Raw genomic sequence first — 19,319 nt, 5'->3', positions numbered from 1 at the left:
TTAAACCTGACCCCGCATTTACCACTTTATCCAGCAGCTCATTCCACACTCCCAACACACTTTGCGTGAAGAAGCCCCCCGCTAATATTCCCTTTAAGCTTTTCTCCTTTCACCCATAACCCATGCCCTCTGGTTTTTTTCTCCCCTAGCCTCAGTGGAAAAAGCCTGCTTGCATTCATTCTATCTATACCCATCAAAATCTCATACGCCTCTATCAAATCTCCCCTCGTGCTTCTATGCTCCAGGGAATAAAGTCCTAACCTATTCAATCTCTCTCTGTAACTCAGCTTCTCAAGTCCCGGCAACATCCTTGTGAACCTTCTCGGCACTCTTTTAACCTTATTTACATCCTTCCTGTAACTTGATGACCAAAACTGTACACAATACTCTAAATTTGGCCTCACCTATGCCTTATATAACCTTAGCATAATACTCCAACTTTTATACTCGATACTCCGATTTATAAAGGCCAATGTACCAAAAGCACTCTTTACGACCCTACCCACCTGTGACATCACTTTAAGGGAATTCTGTACCTGTACTCCCAGATCCCTCTGTTCATCTGCACTCTTCAGAGTCCTACCATTTACCCTGTGCATTCTACTTTGGTTTGTCCTTCCAAGGTGCAATACCTCACATTTGCCTGCATTAAATTCCATTTGCCATTTTTCAGCCCATTTTTCTAGTTGGGCCAAATCCCTCTGCAAGCTTTGAAAACCTTCCTCACTGTCCAATCTTTGTATCATCAGCAAATTTGCTGATCCAATTTACCACATTATCATCCAGATCATTGATATAGACGACAAACAACAACTGACTCAACACCGATCCCTGCGGCACACCACTAGTCACAGGCCTCCAGTCAGAGAAGCAATCCTCCACAACTACTCTCTGGCTTCTTCCACTGAGCCAGCGTCTAATCCAATTTACTATCTCCCTATGTATACCCAGTGACTGAACCTTCCTAACTAACCTCCCATGAGGGACCTTATCAAAGGCCTTGCTAAAATCCAGGTAGACAACATCTATTGCCTTTCCTTCATCCACTTTCCTGGTAACCTCCTTGAAAAACTCTAATAGATTGGTCAAACATGACCCACCATGCACAAAGCCATGTTGACTCTCCCTAATAAGTCCCTGTCTATCCAAATATTTGTACATCCTGTCTCTTATCACACCTTCCAATAACTTGCCCACCACCGATGTCAAACTTACTGGCCTATAATTTCCCGGATTTCTTTTGGAACCTTTTTTAAACAACGGAACAACTTGAGCCATCCTCCAATCATCCAACACCTCCCCCATGCATATTGACATTTTAAATATGTACGCCAGGGCCCCTGCAAGTTCACTACTAGGCTCCCTCAAGGTCGTTGGGAATACCCTGTCTGGACCTGGGGATTTATCCATTCTGATTTGCCTCAAGACAGCCAGCACCTTCTCCTCTTTAATCTGTAAGGGTTCCATGACCTCCCTACCTGTTTGCCCTATTTTCGTAGACTCCATGCCCGTTCTCTCAGTAAATACGGATGCAAAAAACCCATTTAGTATCTCCCCCATCTCTTTTGGTTCCATACACAGTCTACCACTCTGGTCTTCAACAGGACCAATTTTATCCCTCACTACCCTTTTGCTCCTAACATACCTATAGAAGCTCTTTGGATTTTCCTTCATTCTGTCTGCCATTAGTGAAACTTGGCTACAGGAGGGGCAGGACTAGCAGCTCAATATTCCAGGGTTCCAATGCTTCAGGCGTGATGGAGACAGAAGGATAAAAGGTGGGGAGGGATACAAGCGCTTTGGATTTTCCTTCACTCTGTCTGCCAAAGCAACCTCATGTCTTCTTTCAGCTCTCCTGATTTCCCTCTTAAGTAGCTTCTTGCACATTTTATATTCCTCGAACATCTGATCTGTTCCTTGCTGCCTGTACATTTCATACAACTCTCTCTTCCTCTTAGCCAGCGTTACAATCTCCCTCGAGAACCAAGGTTCCTTATTCCTATTTACTTTGCCTTTAATCCTGACAGGAACATACAAACTCTGCACTCTCAAAATTTCTCCTTTGAAGGCTTCCCACTTTCCATTTACATCCTTACCAGAGAACAGCCTGTGCCAATCCACACTTCCTAGATCCCTTCTCATTTCATCAAATTTGGCCTTTTTCCAGTTCAGAACTTCAACCTGAGGACCAGATCTATCCTAATCTATGATCAGGTTGAAACTAGTGGCATTATGATCATTGGATCCAAAGTGTTCCCTCACATTCACATCCATCACCTGCCCTAACTCATTTCCCAATAGAAGATCCAATATCACATCCTCTCTAGTCGGCACTTCTATATACTGATATAGAAAATTCTCTTGAACACATTTAACAAACTCTACCCCATCTAAACCTTTAACAGTATGCGAGTCCCAATCTATATGCGGAAAATTAAAATCCCCTACGATTACAACTTTGCGTTTCTTGCAGTTGTCAGCTTTCTCTCTGCTGATTTGCTCCTCCAATTCCCTGTGACTATTTGGTGGTCTATAATACAACCCCATTAATGTGGTCATACCTTTCCTGTTTCTCAGCTCCACCCATTGGGCCTCTGTAGACAAGCTCCTAATCTATCCTGCCTGAGTACCGCTGTAACATTTTCCCTGACCATTTATCCCTCTGCCTCTATCGTGCCTGAAACATTGGAACCCTGGTATATTGAGCTGCTAGTCCTGCCCCTCCTGTAGCCAAGTTTCACTAATGGCTATAATGTCGTATTTCCACGTGTCAATCCACGCCTTCAGCTTATCTGCCTTCCCCACAATACTCCTGGCATTGAAATAGACACACCTCAAAAGATTATTTCCATCACACTCAACCCTTTTATTTGTGATTTTGCATGAACTAACCTGTCTTTTTACCCCCACTCCACTATCTGCTCTGGCACTCTGACTCCCATCCACCTGCAAATCTAGTTTAAACGCTCCCCAATAACACTAGCAAACCTCCCTGCAAGTATATTGGTCCCCTTGTAGTTTAGGTGTAACCCGCCTCTCTTGTACAGGTCCCACCAGTCTAAGAATCGGAAACCCTGCCCCCTACACCAGTTCCTTAGCCACGTGTTCATCCACCCAAGCATCCTATTCTTACCCTCACTGGCACGTGGTACAGGTAGCAATCCTGAGATTACTACCCTCAGGGTCCTGCTTTTTAACTTCCTTCCAAGCTCTCTATAATCTCTCTTTAGGACCTCCTCACTTTTCCTACCTACATCATTGGTACTGATGTGTACCACGACATCTGGCTGATCACCTTCCCACTTTAGAGTGCTGTGCACGCGATCAGAGACATCCCTGACCCTGGCACCCGGGAGGCAACAAATCATCCGGGAGTCTCTGTCCTGACCACAGTACCTCCTGTCTGCACCTCTGACCATCGAGTCCCCTATCACTACCGCTCTCTTCTTCCTCCCACCTTTTTGCGCTGCGGAACCAGACTCTATCAGAATTTTGGCTGTCACAGCTTGTCCCAGGTAAAGCATCCTCCACAATAGTATCCAATTCAGTATAACTGTTTTGGAGGGGAATGGCCACATGGGAACCCTGCTCTGCCTATCCTTTGATATTTCCATTCCCTCTTCTTACAGTAACCCAATTTCCTGTGCTCTGCTGCTTAGGTGTAACTACTTCCCTAAAGCTACTGTCTATATATTTCTCATTTTCCCGAATTAAACGGAAGTCGTCAAGCTCCTTCTCCAGCTCCCTAACACGCTTTGCTAGCGGCTGCAGCTGGATGCATCTCTTGCAGGTGTTGTCGTCAGGGATACCAGAGGTCTCCCTGATTTCCCACACCTTGCAAGAGTAACATTCCAACATCTTGCCTGGCATTTTTTTTCTGGGGAAAAAAAAGAATAAACTTTCCGAAAAGGGGAAAAAACCCTACTCTCGCCTCTGCCTATTTTCGCCGAAGCCCGTTGATCTTTTGCTTTAGTACTCAATGCCTCTGTCTTTTTGGCAACAATTACTGGCCTTTCCAGTGACACATGCATTTCATAAAAAACAAAGAAATAAAAATAGAACCAAGATCCCATATACTTGAACTGCTTTCTCAATCTGCCCTGCCATCTTCAATGTTTTGTGAACATATATGTTTGTAGTCCAGCAATAAGTGCTGGCATAGCCAGTAACAACCACATGCCAAAAATGGGTTGGGGGGTTTAGATTTGGTATGGAAGAATTCAAGAGAACGGAAAATTTTTTGCTCTTAGGTGTCTGATTCTATAAATGTTGTTGGATATGAATAGAGAAAGAAACACAGGAACTACAAATAATTAACATTCTGTGGGGTTTACTCATCATAAAATCATGCACACGGTGCTTGGCCTTACCCTAGCTCGGAGATAGCCAAGATCAGAGTTGAAGAGCGTAAATACATAATTCTGAAGTACCAGCTCCATTTGACCTTTGTATATGTTTTTCTGTTGATATAAATATATATTTAGTATTAGTTCAGAGAAGATAAAACAAGGGCAAAACAAAATTCACAATACTTGAGGTAATTATGAGCATAATGTTTAAAAGACTGGGAATGTTTGGTTCAGAGAGTTAGTGTTTTCTTCATTCCTGGGATGTCAGCATCATTGATAAAGCCAGCCATCCTTGTGCCCTTAGGAAGGGAATGAATGTTTAAGATGGTGGATGGGGTGTTAACCAAATGAATTGCTTTTTCCTGGATAGGTTTGAGCTTAGTTTTGTTGAGCTGCACTCATCCAGGCAAATGGAAAGTATTCCATCAAACTCATGACTTGAGCTTTGGAGAGTCAGGAGGCCAATCATTCAATGCATAATTCCCAGCTCTAACTTAGTCTTGTAGCCACCATATTTGTATGGTTAGTCCAGTTCAGTTTCTGATCAATGCCAAAGCAACCCCCCGTCATTAAATATCAGAGAGATGATTAGACTTTCTCTTGGAAATGATGAAAGCCTGATACTTGTGTGGTGCAATTATTACTTGTAACTTACTAGCCCAAGCTTGACTGTTGTCCAAACCTTGCTGCAGGCAAGCATGCACTGCTTCAGTAGTGGATTTGCAAATGGCACTAAATACTATGCAATCATCAGCAAACATTCCCACTTCTGACATTAAGATGAAACAGCTGAGAATGGCTGGGCTGAGGACACTAACTAGAGGAACTCCCAAAGCAATGTCCTGGGGCTGATACATTGGCCTAATAACCATCTTTCCTTTGCACTAAGTTTGACTTTGGCCAGTGGAGAACTTTTCCAAGATTCCCACTGGCTTCAATTATATTAAGGTTCTTTGACCTCACTTTGGGCTTGAAACCAACTCAGTTAAGAATTTGAAAGTCACCTCTATTGGCTAGAAAGGTCCTACCAGTGATGAGTTTGAGATTTTTCAGTTGACAACATTGTGGGCATGAAGCCAAACCACAAAATTAACTCTACTAACTTGACAATAGTGATCAGGCCGTCAGGAGAACAAAGCATGTCTGTTGTGGGAAATGGGTGCAGCAGCATGTGCTTGTCTAAATTAGGGGTTGACTCAAACATTGCTGGGCAGTGTAGGAAGCTTAGCATTATATGAATGGTCTTCCATTCAGTCTGTGCTGTTTGAAGTGAGCATTTAAATTTAATATTTGAAATACGGAAAACGGATGGAGTTTGAAAGTAGGATTCACGACAAGGGATGCAATAACCTTTCCAAACTCGATATGTCTTTATTGCATTGTCAAGGTGCATTAGTGACCTTTAGAGACAGGGTATTATTTATTCATATGCTTGCCCAAAATCGTCCTGCTCTGTTATAAATGTAAAACTAGATACAGTAGATGACAATTTTTTTCTATGTTAGATCAAGAGGATTTATAAAACTACTGAAGGTTAAGTACACTAAACATGGCTGAAAAAGGCAGTTAAACACAACATTCATAAGGGGACAAGGATGATCAAAAATTGCTGGCCTCATCAGTGATGTCCACATCCCTGGAATGAAGAAAACACTATCTAATGCTGAGCCAAACACATCCAGTCTTTGAAACATTATTCGGGATGTGTCGAACATTTCGTGATACTCCACATCTAGGTCTTACATGGAGATATTATGATCAACTTATGAGAACAAATGCTCTATCTGTTTTTTCACTGGCTAATTAATATTCTCCCCTTTTTGTTGGAGAAGCTTATTTTTGTTGAGGCAACCCTCAGCTAAGCGATCAGTCTACATGCATGAAGCTAGACAATGGGTGCCAATAAGCTACTTTCAGAGACATCAGCAGCCAAAGCAAGTCACATTTCTGTCCAAAAAGTAAACATGCCCCGCTGCCGATATTATTAAATTCACAAAATGTTGAATTTAGGGGCCATTTGGTTCATTGTGCTTTTGCCAGGTCATTGAAAAAGCTATTCCTAAGCCCCACTTCCCAACTCCCCAATAATCCTTGCAAATTGGACTTTTTTTCTTCTCCCTTACTCCATGAGCCACATATTGCTCCAACAGAAATCGGCTAACACAGGACAAACTGCACCTCAAACCTACAATCTTATTCCTATAGCTCAGCTTTATTCTGCCTAAACCATTAAGGTGAGCTTGAAATAACATTTCTCTCCAAACCTATTCATCAACTTACTTTCAGCAGAATATCCGCCAAGGAACCAATTACATGCAGTGCTCCATCCTTCTTTCGAGGATCGCCGCTTGGGTCTGTCAAGATCTGGTAACAAAAGCTCATCATCTTTGGCAAAACCTATAGAAGTCAAGTCAGTTTAAAAGAACAAAACAGTGGAATTAATATCATTGCTTCTACAAATGCAACATAAATAATTTAAAATATTTCAAGTTAATTTCAACTGACTTCAACTAACTTGTACAGGAATCTTCATTAGTCTATGGGATGGGGGTGGGAATGGGAATTGAACTTTAATTTTAGATTAGGCCTTAGGGCAAGATATAGTTGATCTGTAAGCATGACACAAGGAGATGGGATGGTCTCTGTCGATCACACTGCTGTGATTGACCAGGATAGATTCTTCTTACATTTTTATGCAATGATCCTCCGCTTGCTGCACTTTGCAGGAAAATCATCACATTTAAATGAAGAGTCTTTGCTGCAGTTTTGGTTATGAGTTATGTTTGTTGTAGTTCATCAAAGCTCAAATTAAAAGATTCTCTTTCCTGAGGGCACAGATTGTTTTCTATGGTGCATTGTTTAAAAAGACTGGTTTGGTGGGTATATAGATTTTGTTTGCCATATTTTGTCCTGCCCCATCTCTGACTACTTGGCCAATATTGTGGATTTTCTGATAAAAGGTGGGCCAGTTATTGCTTGGCATTCTTACCATCATTGGAAGTGCTCACCATTATTAATTTGGAGAAAAACCCATGAGTTGGGGTTCCTCCCAATTTGAGAGCTGATTTGCACCAGTCAGCAATGCCAAAAACGATGAAAGTCCCTTCTTGCTACGAGGCTCCCCTTTCAATTTAATGCCAATTATAAAATCGCTGGTTTGATGTAATACAAGTTATTCCCACTGCAGATATCTAGAGCTGGTATTCAGTGGTGTGGAGGCCCCATTAATGACATGACTTTTGGCCCTAATATGACACTCAACCGTGGAGGTCAAGAAAGAAATCTGCCACTGCAGATTTTTATGGCCCAATGGCTCCAGAGTGTCTTACTCTCACTGTATAGTTTCAAGTCATGTAAAACTTTCCAGGCCCCAAAAGTCAAATAGTGTTGCAACCCAGATTCAGAGAGGTGCTCAAAACATCAAGTTTTCATTCACTGATATTATAGTTCAACGGTTGCAGAACTGAATGACACAGAAGAAGTTGATGCCTCACCTCCTTTCTCTTCTTTGCTGCAGTGTACAGGAAATTCTGGGCTGCAATGGTTGGAGAGACATGGTCCTCGAATACATCTAAAAAAACATTCCAACAATGCTACTAATTAATGCAGCCACCATTTTCACATACACCAGCTAACACTGCAGTGCCCAAAGTGATATATACAGCGAGAACTGATTTTAATTATCTTGGCTTCACAATTAAATAAAATTACCTTTTTGCTGAGACAATGGAGAGGGGATAGAAATCACTGTCAGATTTTCTCAGCTTTTAGCAACACAGAAGAAAATCTATAGCACAATCAAATCCAGGGACATTTTGTGGACCTCACCAAATTTCATCCGAATGTATTCGTATGGATCCTCCTGCCACAGCTCCTCATCTTCATCTTTGTAACACATCAGTGGGAAGACTACCTCTTCAGAAATATTCTGTATCAATAATGGTGTTGGGGGGGAGGGGGAAGAAATGTGCAGGGAAGAGGGCAAATGAAAGTGGGGGAATGGGGGAGCGAGAGAGTGATAAAGGGGGAGAAACAGAAACAGTTTCAGGGATTTCAATTCAAAGAACAAAGAAAATTACAACACAGGAACAGACCCTTCAGCCCGCCAAGCCTGCACCAACCATGCTGCCCAACTTAAACTAAAACTCCCTACCCTTCCAGGGACCATATCCCTCCATTCCCGTCCTACTCATGTATTTGTCCAGATGCCCCTTAAGAGTCGCTACCATATCTGCTTCCACTACCTCCCCCTGCAAGAAGTTCTAGGCACCTACTACTCTCTTTGTAAAAAAAAAATCTGCCTCATATATCTCCTTTAAACCTTGTCCCTTGCACCTTAAATCTGTGCCCCCAGTAATTGACTGGGAAAAAGCTTCTGACTATCCACTCTGTCCATGCCTCTCATAATCTTGTAGATTTCTGCAATGTCACCCCTCGACCTCCATTGTTCCAATGAGAACAAACCAAATTCATTTTACCACAGGCACTAACTCAAAATTATTTTTCAGACTGTGTTCTACTACTAATAATATGAAGTCAATTTTCTTTTAAATTAGAGAATAGTCAAATGACACCAAAATCCAAGCAAATGGATCAATGGCATGCTGTGACACTATGGATTAATCCGATTATTCCATTTGTCCCCTTATTAATTCTTCATCTCAAACATTTCATCTGCTCCTCTGAGTCCAGCTCAGTACTGTCCCTGTCAAATCTGTTACTAGTTCCCATAGAACCTCTGAAAACACTGCAGCTGTTTTCCTTTCTAGCCCATTCCAATTGTTTGCGCTCCAAAACAGTTTTTCTTGTCTGCCATTCCTATGCATTCGAAGGAGTTGCACATACAGTACATACTGTGCAACTGACATTGTCACCTTAAGCTCCCTTTACATTCTGGTATCATACACATTCTTTCCAAATCATCTCATGATCCTCTTTCCTAAAAAGCTCCATCTCTTGGCTGTCCTTTCTGCTCAAAGATCTTGAGCACATCGCTATCACTCACCCTTCCTATGATTTAGTACAGTTGCAAAATTCCTAATTAATAAGTTACAAGTTAGATTTCACAAGGTTAGGCAACACCCTGGTGAACCTTCTTTGCACTCTCTCCAAAGCTCCCATGTCCTTCTGGTAGTGTGATGACCAGAACGGCATGCAATACTCCAAAACGTGGCCCAACCAAGGTTTTGTTTAAGCTGCAACATGATTTCACAACTTTTGTACTCAATGCCCTGGCCAATGAAGACAAGTATGCCATATGCCTTTTTAATCACCTTGGCCATCCGTGTTGCCATTCTGGTAAACAAATCCTATATCATTCAGTATCAAATTTTGTCTGATAATATGCCTGTTAAAGCCTTGGGGTGCTTCACTGCATTAAAGGCATTATATAAATTCAAACTCTTGTTGTGGAGGTAGAACCTGTGAAACTATTACCAGCCGGAGTGCTCCTAGGCCAGTGAAGAAAAAGGAAATCTGAGTTTTGTGTAAACTTCCTAATGGTGAAAAACCAGCTTCCAATAATGAATCTCACCCTTCATCAGCAAGATAACAGCATGCAGCATGAAGAGCAAGCACAGATGTGCAAAGCTCAAGCGGTGCTTACCTGAATATGTGGCTTCATTTGTTTCCACGTGAGAGAGTGGTTGACACCTTGATTCAGGTAGTTAAGGACTTGCTGTAGCACACGAGGTGCAACATATTGTTTCTGTCGGTGTTGATCTACCAACTTTAGCAGCACCTAAGACAAGGAGCATAACTAATGAAATATATAATCAATGGCACTGTTGATACACCACTCAACTGGACATGGGGCAAGCTAGAGCACAAATGTCTGTTTTCGATTTCAGTAGAAACTCAGACTTGGCTGTTGCGAGTTTTAACATCACTAAATATACCCTCTCCTTGCAATATTTGAAATCTGAGAGTTTATTTTTGTCACAATTTTTTCTTTGAAAGTCCCCCATCTGCAATTTTGCAGTGTCAAAGAATTATATGAATTCTCTCTCACTGGAAAACAAAGTCAATCTCATAAGAAATTGGATTCAGTCAATTGCAGTTAATGCTGATGCTCATATACAGAATTCAGGGCACACAAATGGGTCATTTGTCCAATAAATGTCACTGTTTATGCTCCACCAAACTGCACCTGGATGACACTTACAATAACCAGTTATTATGCTCAAATACAGAAATTGCATAACTGTTCAACTCAGCATCCCAGCTAAAAAGATTTACATTGATAGCCTCAGAAGGATTAAGGAAAATAAAATGATATTAGTGCACTTCTTAAAGAACATTCATCCAACAATCATAGATGGCATGCCTTTGCATCTCTTTTGCCTGTTTTCCATAGGGTGCAGCTCAAGGCTCTTGGAAAAAGGATACACTGCAAATTAAATGAGCATACAAACTGCCCACAAATAATTCAAAACCAGAGGCAATCAGTGTAGCTGAAATCCCTTTCTTTTTGATTTCACTGGATTTCCATTGGATAACTGGCCGCATTCAATGTCTAAGTTTTGATTGCAACTGTAAAATATTCTTTGAATATTTTACTTGCATTATGCTTCCAATAGAGATTGCCCAATTTGTTGTTTACTCTAAACATTTATTATAAATGGATCAGTTTTCCTGACACACAATAAAAATATGACTTCCCTCAATTTTGATTCTTATTCTCCGATGTCACTTTTTTAGTGCAATTAATCTGTTTCATTTCATTTGAGTTCTGAAGTGACATGTTGACTGGAAACACTAACTTTGTTTCTCTCTCTCTCCACAGATGCTGCCAGATGTGCTCAGTTTATCTTGCACTTTGTTTTTATTTCCACTCTCCAGCATCAACAACATTTTGCTTTTAATTTCATCCGTATATAATTTATGATTTTGTCTCAATGAAGTTTTCTCTAAACTGTTCTCCTTCTCGGCCGTGAAGTTTGATCTTTTGCCTTTCCTTCAGCTTATCCTCATTATATTTAGCTGTCAATCACTCAGCAAGAGACAACCCATGTTACTGGCCACGTGAGTAAATGTAACACTCAGTGTAATACCTGGCTCAATTAATATGTCGTACTAGATTCGTGTCTGAATCAGAAGGCTGTGACTTCAAGCACCATGTTAAGGGGTGGACACAATGTAAACTGACACTCCTGTGCAGTACTGAGGGAGTGCTAATGTTAAACCAAGACCTCACCTGCTTGCTTCAGTGGTAAACAAAATAAGACCATTTTGTGCTATTGAAAAGCAAAAAGTTCTGTGTCCTAGGCAACAATGACCCTCAAAAATAGAGTCACTAAAACACATTTTTCTGTTTGCCTACATAACAGCTATCGCACTCGAAAGGTAGTTCATTGGTTGAAGCACTTTGAGCCACGATGAGGTACTATATAAAGGCAAAATATTATTTTGCAGTTTAATGCAAACAATAGCTCAATTACTCAGGCACAGCACTAATTTTACACGACTATAATAAGCATCTCAGGCATCCACTCAAGGCAATCACTGCACTCTTACCTGCTGAATACCCACAGCGTATGTTTTAAAAAAGAATTCTGCAAACTCATTATACTCTTTTGTTACATTTCCAGGACTTCCATACCTGCAAAGAAAATGATATTGGAATGAAGTCCAATGATCAAATTATAACAAAATAGAATTGAATTTAAATAGGTCATATTCTGAAATGTAAAAATCCCAAAAATGGATTTACTTTGTAAATCTATTCAATTTAGTGGGTTACATTCATAATGGAGAAAGATGATGAAAATTAATCAGGACTTTAGAATCCAAAATGAGTTTTTCAATAAGCTGATGTGGAATTAACTCTGAGGAACTACTACATGGTCAGTCATTCAGCAGAACCTAAACCTTTTATCCTAAGACTAACAGAGCACATGCTAGGCTTCAAGACAATCTCTCTGCTTTATTAAGTTATTCACATACCCCTCTTTATTAATTCCATATCAGAATCAGTATTGATCAACATTTTCTGTTCTGTGTCCTGTTCGTAAAGAGCTGTTTGGGAGGGTGGGTTGCAGTGTGCTTCACAGATTGATGAATTCCATAACCCGCTCTTTCCCTCCATGAAACATCCCTCCAACAAATACCTTTCCTGCTTCAGAGCTTGTCAGGCCTTCGCTCAATTTACTCTACAGACAAATACTAGATGAAGGTCGGCAGACCGGCCTTCTCTCAATCACTTGGCCTCTGCTCAGCAGCTTTCCAAAGCAACACTTCTGAGATTGGGAACTTATTACATGAGGAATTCCCCCATTTCATCACCACTCTCTGGCAAATGCTACTAGTGCTCGAATTCACAATGCTGCAGTATCGGTCTTCCCAAATAGAATTCATTAATGAAATTCAGCACTTAGTCTCTGTAATGCTAGATATTAACAAAGGCTCTCTGTCAGCAAGATGCAGCAATGAACTTATTTTATTATTTAGATTGAAGTCATTGGTAAATATGTCAGGAGCAACAAAGTATGCTTTAACTTCAGGTTAACATATCAATCTGATAGACAGATTGCTAGGAAGGATAATTAGGCATTTACTGTACAATCATCTTTTAAGAAGAATCTCAACATGGCTTTCGAAAAGGATTCTGTCTCACAACCTGATTGAAATCCTTGATAAAAATACAAAGTTGGTGGATGTCAGAAGCCCAATTGAGTGTGTGTATCTATAACTTCAAAAGCTTCTGATAAAGTGCCACAAAAAAGGCATAAGGATAAGGTTATGGGATTAGCAAGCAGCTATTAAATTGGAAAAATAATTGGTTGCATACAAGGGTGCCAGTCCAAAGGCGTGCGCGTTAGGTTGATTGGTCATGCTAAAATTGCCCTTTAGTGTGCTGAAATGCGTAAGTCAGAAGGATTAGCAGGTAAAATATGTAGGAACATGGGGGCAGGGCCTGGTGGGATTGTGGTCGGTGCAGACTTGATGGGCCGAACAGCCTCTTTCTGCGCTGTAGGGTTCTACGATTCTATGATTCAGCTTTGAAGCCAGTTACCAACAGTGTTTTGTTGGTATTGATGTTAACAGTCCTGGGTCTTTCATCTTTGTCAATGATCTGGAATGTGTTACAGGGAAAAGTCCAGCAGAGACGGATTAATATAGAAAACTGTAGCATGATTGAGAAGAGCCAACTCCAAACATGCATATGCCATGCTAAGTTGCATGTTCAAGGCTGACAAAAAGGACCTGAGAATTACTGTGCGCAGGGAACTGAAGATTCACGATCTGAGTCATAAACAGAGTGTTTAAAGTTTATTTATTAGTCTGAGTAAGGCTTAAGTAAGGCTTACATTAACATTGTAATGAAGTTAGTGTGAAGTTCCACTAGTTGCCACAATCCGGCGCCTGTTCAGGTCAATGCACCAACCAGCATACCTTTCAGACTGTGGGGGAAAAACCAGAGCACCTGGAGGAAACCCATGCAGGTACGGGGAGAACGAAATATTGTCAGGACAATTAACGTCAGGCTGACAATGTGGCAAAATGTATTTTGAAAAAGTGTAGACCTTGAAGAGGACAATGGAGGAATTGGACTCTGTACATGTGGATGGGTTATTTGAGATAGGCAGGTCAGGATGGAGAATAGGACAAAAGGAAAACCAGAATGGATGCCACGAAGTGCTTCTTTTCAGAGTTACCAATCTCTGGAATAAGCTGCTAGCACATAGCCAGTGTGGATTTGCTGCAAGCATTGAAAAGGGAGCTGGATGCAAGATGATCATAGAATCATAGAACCCTACAGTGCAGAAAGAGATCCTTCAGCCCATCGAGTGTACACCAAACACAATCCCACAGGCCCTACCCCCATATCCCTACATTATTTTACCCACTAAGCCCTCTAACCTACGCATCTCAGGACACTAAGGGGCACTTTTTTTTTAGTATGGCCAATCAACCTAATCTTTGGACTGTGGGAGGAAACCAGAGTACCCGGAGGAAACCCATGCAGACACGAGGAGAATGTGCAAACTCCACACAGTGACCCAAGCCAGGAATTGAACCCAGGTCCCTGGAGCTGTGAAGCAGCAGTGCTAACCACTATGCTACCGTGCCACCCTAATCAATGATGCCAAAAATAAAGGGAACATCATTTGATCATAGATGATGCAAATGGACATTGCCAAATACAAGCCTCACCTGACCAACTTCCTAAGGAATTCTCCTACTGATCTCTCCAATGATATTGATTCGTCTCCCTCTCACATTTTGCCTACGCAGTGACATAGCAATGTGGTTTAGAGACGTTTGTTTGCTCTCAAATTTCTGCACGTAATTGCCAGCTGGCAGCATCCAGATTTGCCTCAACAGTCAACGACATGTTGTCTTGCTTCAAGTAAATCTTGGTCCTTTTTTCTGTGTTGTTTATGTTACTTTATTCTGCCAGTTCTCTACAAAGTACTTTCTGTGAGTATAGAATATCTGCATATAAGTACCAAGTGGCTCAATGGAGGCCAGTTTCATCAATCATTCTATCTTTTGGAAGTTGCTGGATTGCCTTCGGGGAGGGATTAAACAGCAATTTCAGAGTTCTTTTTCTAAATTAACTCAAGTTATTTTGACAGGGATTGTGGGACAGCAGGAATAGAAAATGGCTTGTTTCAGTTGCATAACACTGAGATGCAATGGGCTAGGTTGGTCAGCACTTTATCATACATTTACATGAAACAAAATTACAGATGTTTTGGTTCCATCTCAAATTAAACCATGACAGCAGAAAATGGAACACAGGTTTAAAACAGGCAACGTTAAGGGCTGATATCTGAAAGCCTTTAACACAATAAAATAATTGATTCCTGGAACAGACCATTGCTTAGGGTCATGGAGGTAAAGATTGAGCTGGATGTGTGAGATTAGAAGGGCCAAACAATCTGTTATGTGATCTATGCAATACCTTTCAAAGAGTCTGGTAACCAAGTGCAAAGCCCATTTCTTACACTTCCACCATACCAGCTCAGGCCTGTCATCTTCATCCACCTGTAATGTTTCCTATAAGTTTAAGGAACAGATTAAAATGTAAGCTTTCAGCCTCTTCTACAAAATGGCACACAGTAACATATTGCACCAACAATTGTAACTTATCAAATCAAAACACAACAGAGGCAGGAACAGAGGACTCAGTTTTCACACTCACTTAAACTAAAAGGCTGGTTCAAGAAGTTAAGGCATTTCTTAAGATTTTTGAGATACAAAGAAGTGCTATATCAACAACAAATTTTCAGGATTATGGTAAAATGCTGTATTGTTACAAGGGCTTTTCTGAGTCTTGCCATGGTGCTCCAAGGAGTAAACACCTAAGCCAACATGCTTAACAATAATGCAATGCTCATAATTGATCATCTCAATCTGTTTTCACTAGATGCAAAACAGAACACAGTGACCAACCCATTTCCACCAATACTTCATGCTAGTACTTAGAACCAAGGAGGTTAAACGTAATTGAACTCAGGCAGATCCAATGTATGGCTCATAGTGGCCTGCAACTCCTATGATCAGAGCTTGTATCTTACCAGCATTTGATCACTCATGCACCTATCGGAGGGAAGGGGGACACAAGAGGGGCTAGCATTGGAGGTGGGGGGGGGGTTGCTACTACAAGGGGGCCTGGCAGGTGGGGGACAAAGGGGAGGGGTGGTGGGGGAAAAGAAAGGGGAGGGGTGGTGGGGGAAAACAAGGGGGGGGCCAACAAGGGGGACTGGCAGGGTGGGGGTGGAACAAAGGGAGAGGGGGAGGTGGAGGGGCTGGGTGGGTGGAAGGGGACAAGGGGACCGGGGGGCACAAGAGGCGACCGGCGGGGGGGGTGGGGGGACAAGGTCCTAATTCCTCTGGTTAACAATCATCTATTAACCCAGGTTTAAAATTAAGCTGAACAAAATTTTGAATTTTTGTGGCATAGTATTCTTGTAATTACTAAAAAAAAATTTAAGTTTACTATTTTATGTTAGGTTCATTGCGAGTGTATAATTTTCTTTTCTGATTCTTTAGTTTAAAAGGATGTCCACACTAATTTAGATCAGCAAAGGCAAGAGTAGCTTATAATGAATGAACATTTTTTTCTGGCAGTCTACAATGACAGGAATTACAATGCATTACTTAAAGAGACTGAAGTTCAAAACAATCTCAGTTAATCTCACTGATACAGGAAGTTCCTGTATGACTAAAATGTCTGTGATATTTGCGAACATTCTTGTATCGTATTACTCATGGCCAATTAATCTGACAAAACAGAACAGACATACATGTACATTGTAACAAAGTCAACATATTAAGAAGAACACTTACAGGAGGAACATCTCGGTCAATGATTGTCCGAAATATTTCCATCCACTGAGTCATGGTTTGTTTATTTACCAGTTGCAGTGGTAGTGTGTACTAGCAAAGGGAAGCAAGAGAGGCAGCTTAGTTGAACAAATCTCAAAAAATGTTAAAAAAAAAGTCAAGAAATTCTGATGATAAATTTACATTAAATTAGCTCTTATTTAATTTGTAGACAGTGATTAAGTCACACACAACACTAAATATTCAAAATTACTTTAATTTTGGCATTAAGCAAAGTCAATGAACTGTAGCATCATGCAAATTAATGATAATAGAGAGGGAAAACATCCTTAGAAAAATTATTGATAGAGTTTTGGCCCTTCTTAATTATTTTATCCTGTGTAAAACCACAAACAGAGGATAAGTACATGATTAACATCACAATGAGTAGCTACTGGAAGATGGGTAAACAGACAGCTCTTCTATTTTCTCTATTTGGAGGATTCATTTATTTTCTTTGGCCTTCTCATTATGATCATAATGAGACTGCATCATGCCAATTGGTTACTTCAGTCAGTGTACTCCAAAAAGTAATTAGTTGCACAAATCTTTTTGAAAAGATGGCAAGGTGTAATAGAAATAATTTTTTTTAAATAACATTAATCATGTGCCATCAGCGGGCAGGAGTCTTCTTTCTAACAACTACTGGCACAAGGTACTGGACCTCCCAACACAACTAGCCGAAGTGTTATTCAGTGAAAATGAAATTCAAATATTGTTAATTACATTTTTGATTAGTAAATAAAATTTGATTAATAGACAGTTGTTGGCAGTGTGATCCCAATACTTCTACACTGCAACAATGGCTGCAATTCAAAAGTACTTGAACAGCTGTTAGACACTTTGGCACGTCCGAAGGTTATGAAAGGCACTTCATAAATGCAAGTCCTTCTCATATTTGCTTAGCTAATGCATGTGAACTTTAACCGTTGTGCATCTGTTAGTAAAACGGTCTGACAAAAAGCAGAGCACGAGTGTCCTTTAGATAGTTGTGCATGCTTTACTTCCATGATTATCGTTTATTGGTTATCTGCAAAAATAGTGTGCAATGGGGTGAAAATGGCAGACTTCAGCAATGAAAATGCCATCAACACTGTGGGGAGAGGTGAACCATAATCCTGGTCAGCTCGATCCATTGAAATCATCACTCCAGGCAGCAGACAAAAGCCAGCCCAAACAATAATGAGGGCTCATTATGGCATAAGGGAAGAATATTCAATTATGCTCTGGATGGAATCCAGGGCCAGGTCTGATGCATCAACAACCTCAATAGATCACTTAAAACTGCTGGACAAAAACCTAGAAACAGCACCAAATCCCTTCCCAAATTTTGCTGAAAGAGCAAGTCTGCAAAGCTCTGCACTGACTGACATGGTTAGTTGCATATACATGGGAAGTACTTGTCAGTCTATATAAAACAATCTACATAAAACCTCACAAAAGTAAAACGCTGCAAACTATGGAAAGATGAAATGAAAATAGCAAATGCTCAGCAGGTCAGGAAAATCTGTGGAGAGAAAGAGGAGTGAACATTTCAGCTGAATAGCCTGTCAAAATGGTTCCGATGAAAGGTTATTGGCCTGAAACATTTCCTCTTTACACAGATGCTGCATAACTGGCTAATTATTTCCAGTACTTTGTGTTGCACAAAGCATTAATAAAACCACAGTTGGAGTACTGTATGCAATACAGCCAATACGACAGATGTTGAGACAAAAGAGGGTATGAAGCAAATTCGCTAAAATTCTGCTTGCCATTAGTTACTTAAAATGGGATTATATAGAACAACTAGCATCAAACCTCTTCAAATGGTTGAAAGGTCTAGAAGAGATAAACAATATCACCTACAATAAATTTAGGAAAGAGAAGAAACCTTGCTCCTTTGAAATACAGAGTATGCTACTGAAGTTAGTAATTAGCCTGGAAATCACAACAACTTTTAAGATCAGGTTAAACAGGTTAGAAGGAAAAGAGAGTAGAGATGTGGGAATAGGTATATGGGGGTTAGCATTTCAATGATGTGAAGTATAACTAACAAAATAAAACAGCCAATTTCTGAGTTACAAATTCAATGCAAATTGTGATTTAACTATTTGGGTCTCAATGTGATTTTTGTTTACAAAGTGTGAAGTCATCTTGTTTTAAAACCGTCAGTATTGGAAAGTAACTATTTTCCAGATCTTTGTAAAAGAAAAGGAAGAGAATTAAAAATCTGGAGGTGACGTGGAAATGGGAAGGATATTTGGTACCTGTTTTAGGACGATTGAAAATTATTTCCAAGGCATGACTCACTCCCTTACTGACTTGCATTAAAGTTGTCAGACTGGCTAAAAAGTCAAGTTTTTAATTGTGCTTGGTTTTGTGTATTCGACTGGCACGTTATAAATGAATCTGGTTAGATAGCAACTAACTGATGTTTCATGTTGTCAGACTCAGAAGGAACTGCTCATCCATAATGCAGTTTTATTTGTTCAAGTGGAGCAACTGTTCCCATCATTGTATCCCACATTACAATAAGCATCATAATGTTGCTAAATCATCACAAACTAGAAAACCTCAATACCTATCAATAGTGTAAGCTTAAATCTGCAGAACCTCACAAGAATATTGAGTAGGTGTGGAGAAAAGCACCATGCA

The 19,319-nt window shown here is 40.5% G+C and overlaps 1 protein-coding gene across 2 annotated transcripts in view; it reads right to left on the bottom strand.

The window, feature by feature from the left end:
• Positions 1–19,319, bottom strand: part of ipo8 (importin 8) — a 111,078-nt gene that overhangs the window by 41,537 nt on the left and 50,222 nt on the right. For both annotated transcript variants that reach the window (XM_080190682.1, XM_080190683.1), the window contains 8 exons: positions 16,647–16,736; positions 15,259–15,353; positions 11,865–11,949; positions 9,955–10,089; positions 8,178–8,277; positions 7,844–7,920; positions 6,630–6,746; positions 4,371–4,460 (listed from right to left, as the gene is read on the bottom strand). In XM_080190682.1, the coding sequence (XP_080046808.1) occupies positions 4,371–4,460; positions 6,630–6,746; positions 7,844–7,920; positions 8,178–8,277; positions 9,955–10,089; positions 11,865–11,949; positions 15,259–15,353; positions 16,647–16,736 (789 nt within the window). The remainder of the gene's footprint in view (positions 1–4,370; positions 4,461–6,629; positions 6,747–7,843; positions 7,921–8,177; positions 8,278–9,954; positions 10,090–11,864; positions 11,950–15,258; positions 15,354–16,646; positions 16,737–19,319) is intronic.

Source organism: Carcharhinus amblyrhynchos, chromosome 6 (genome assembly GCF_965287045.1).
Source record: "Carcharhinus amblyrhynchos chromosome 6, sCarAmb.v2.hapA, whole genome shotgun sequence".
NCBI lineage: Eukaryota > Metazoa > Chordata > Chondrichthyes > Carcharhiniformes > Carcharhinidae > Carcharhinus > Carcharhinus amblyrhynchos.
Note: the sequence above shows the minus strand (reverse complement) of the source record. Positions and strands in the feature narration are given on the sequence as shown.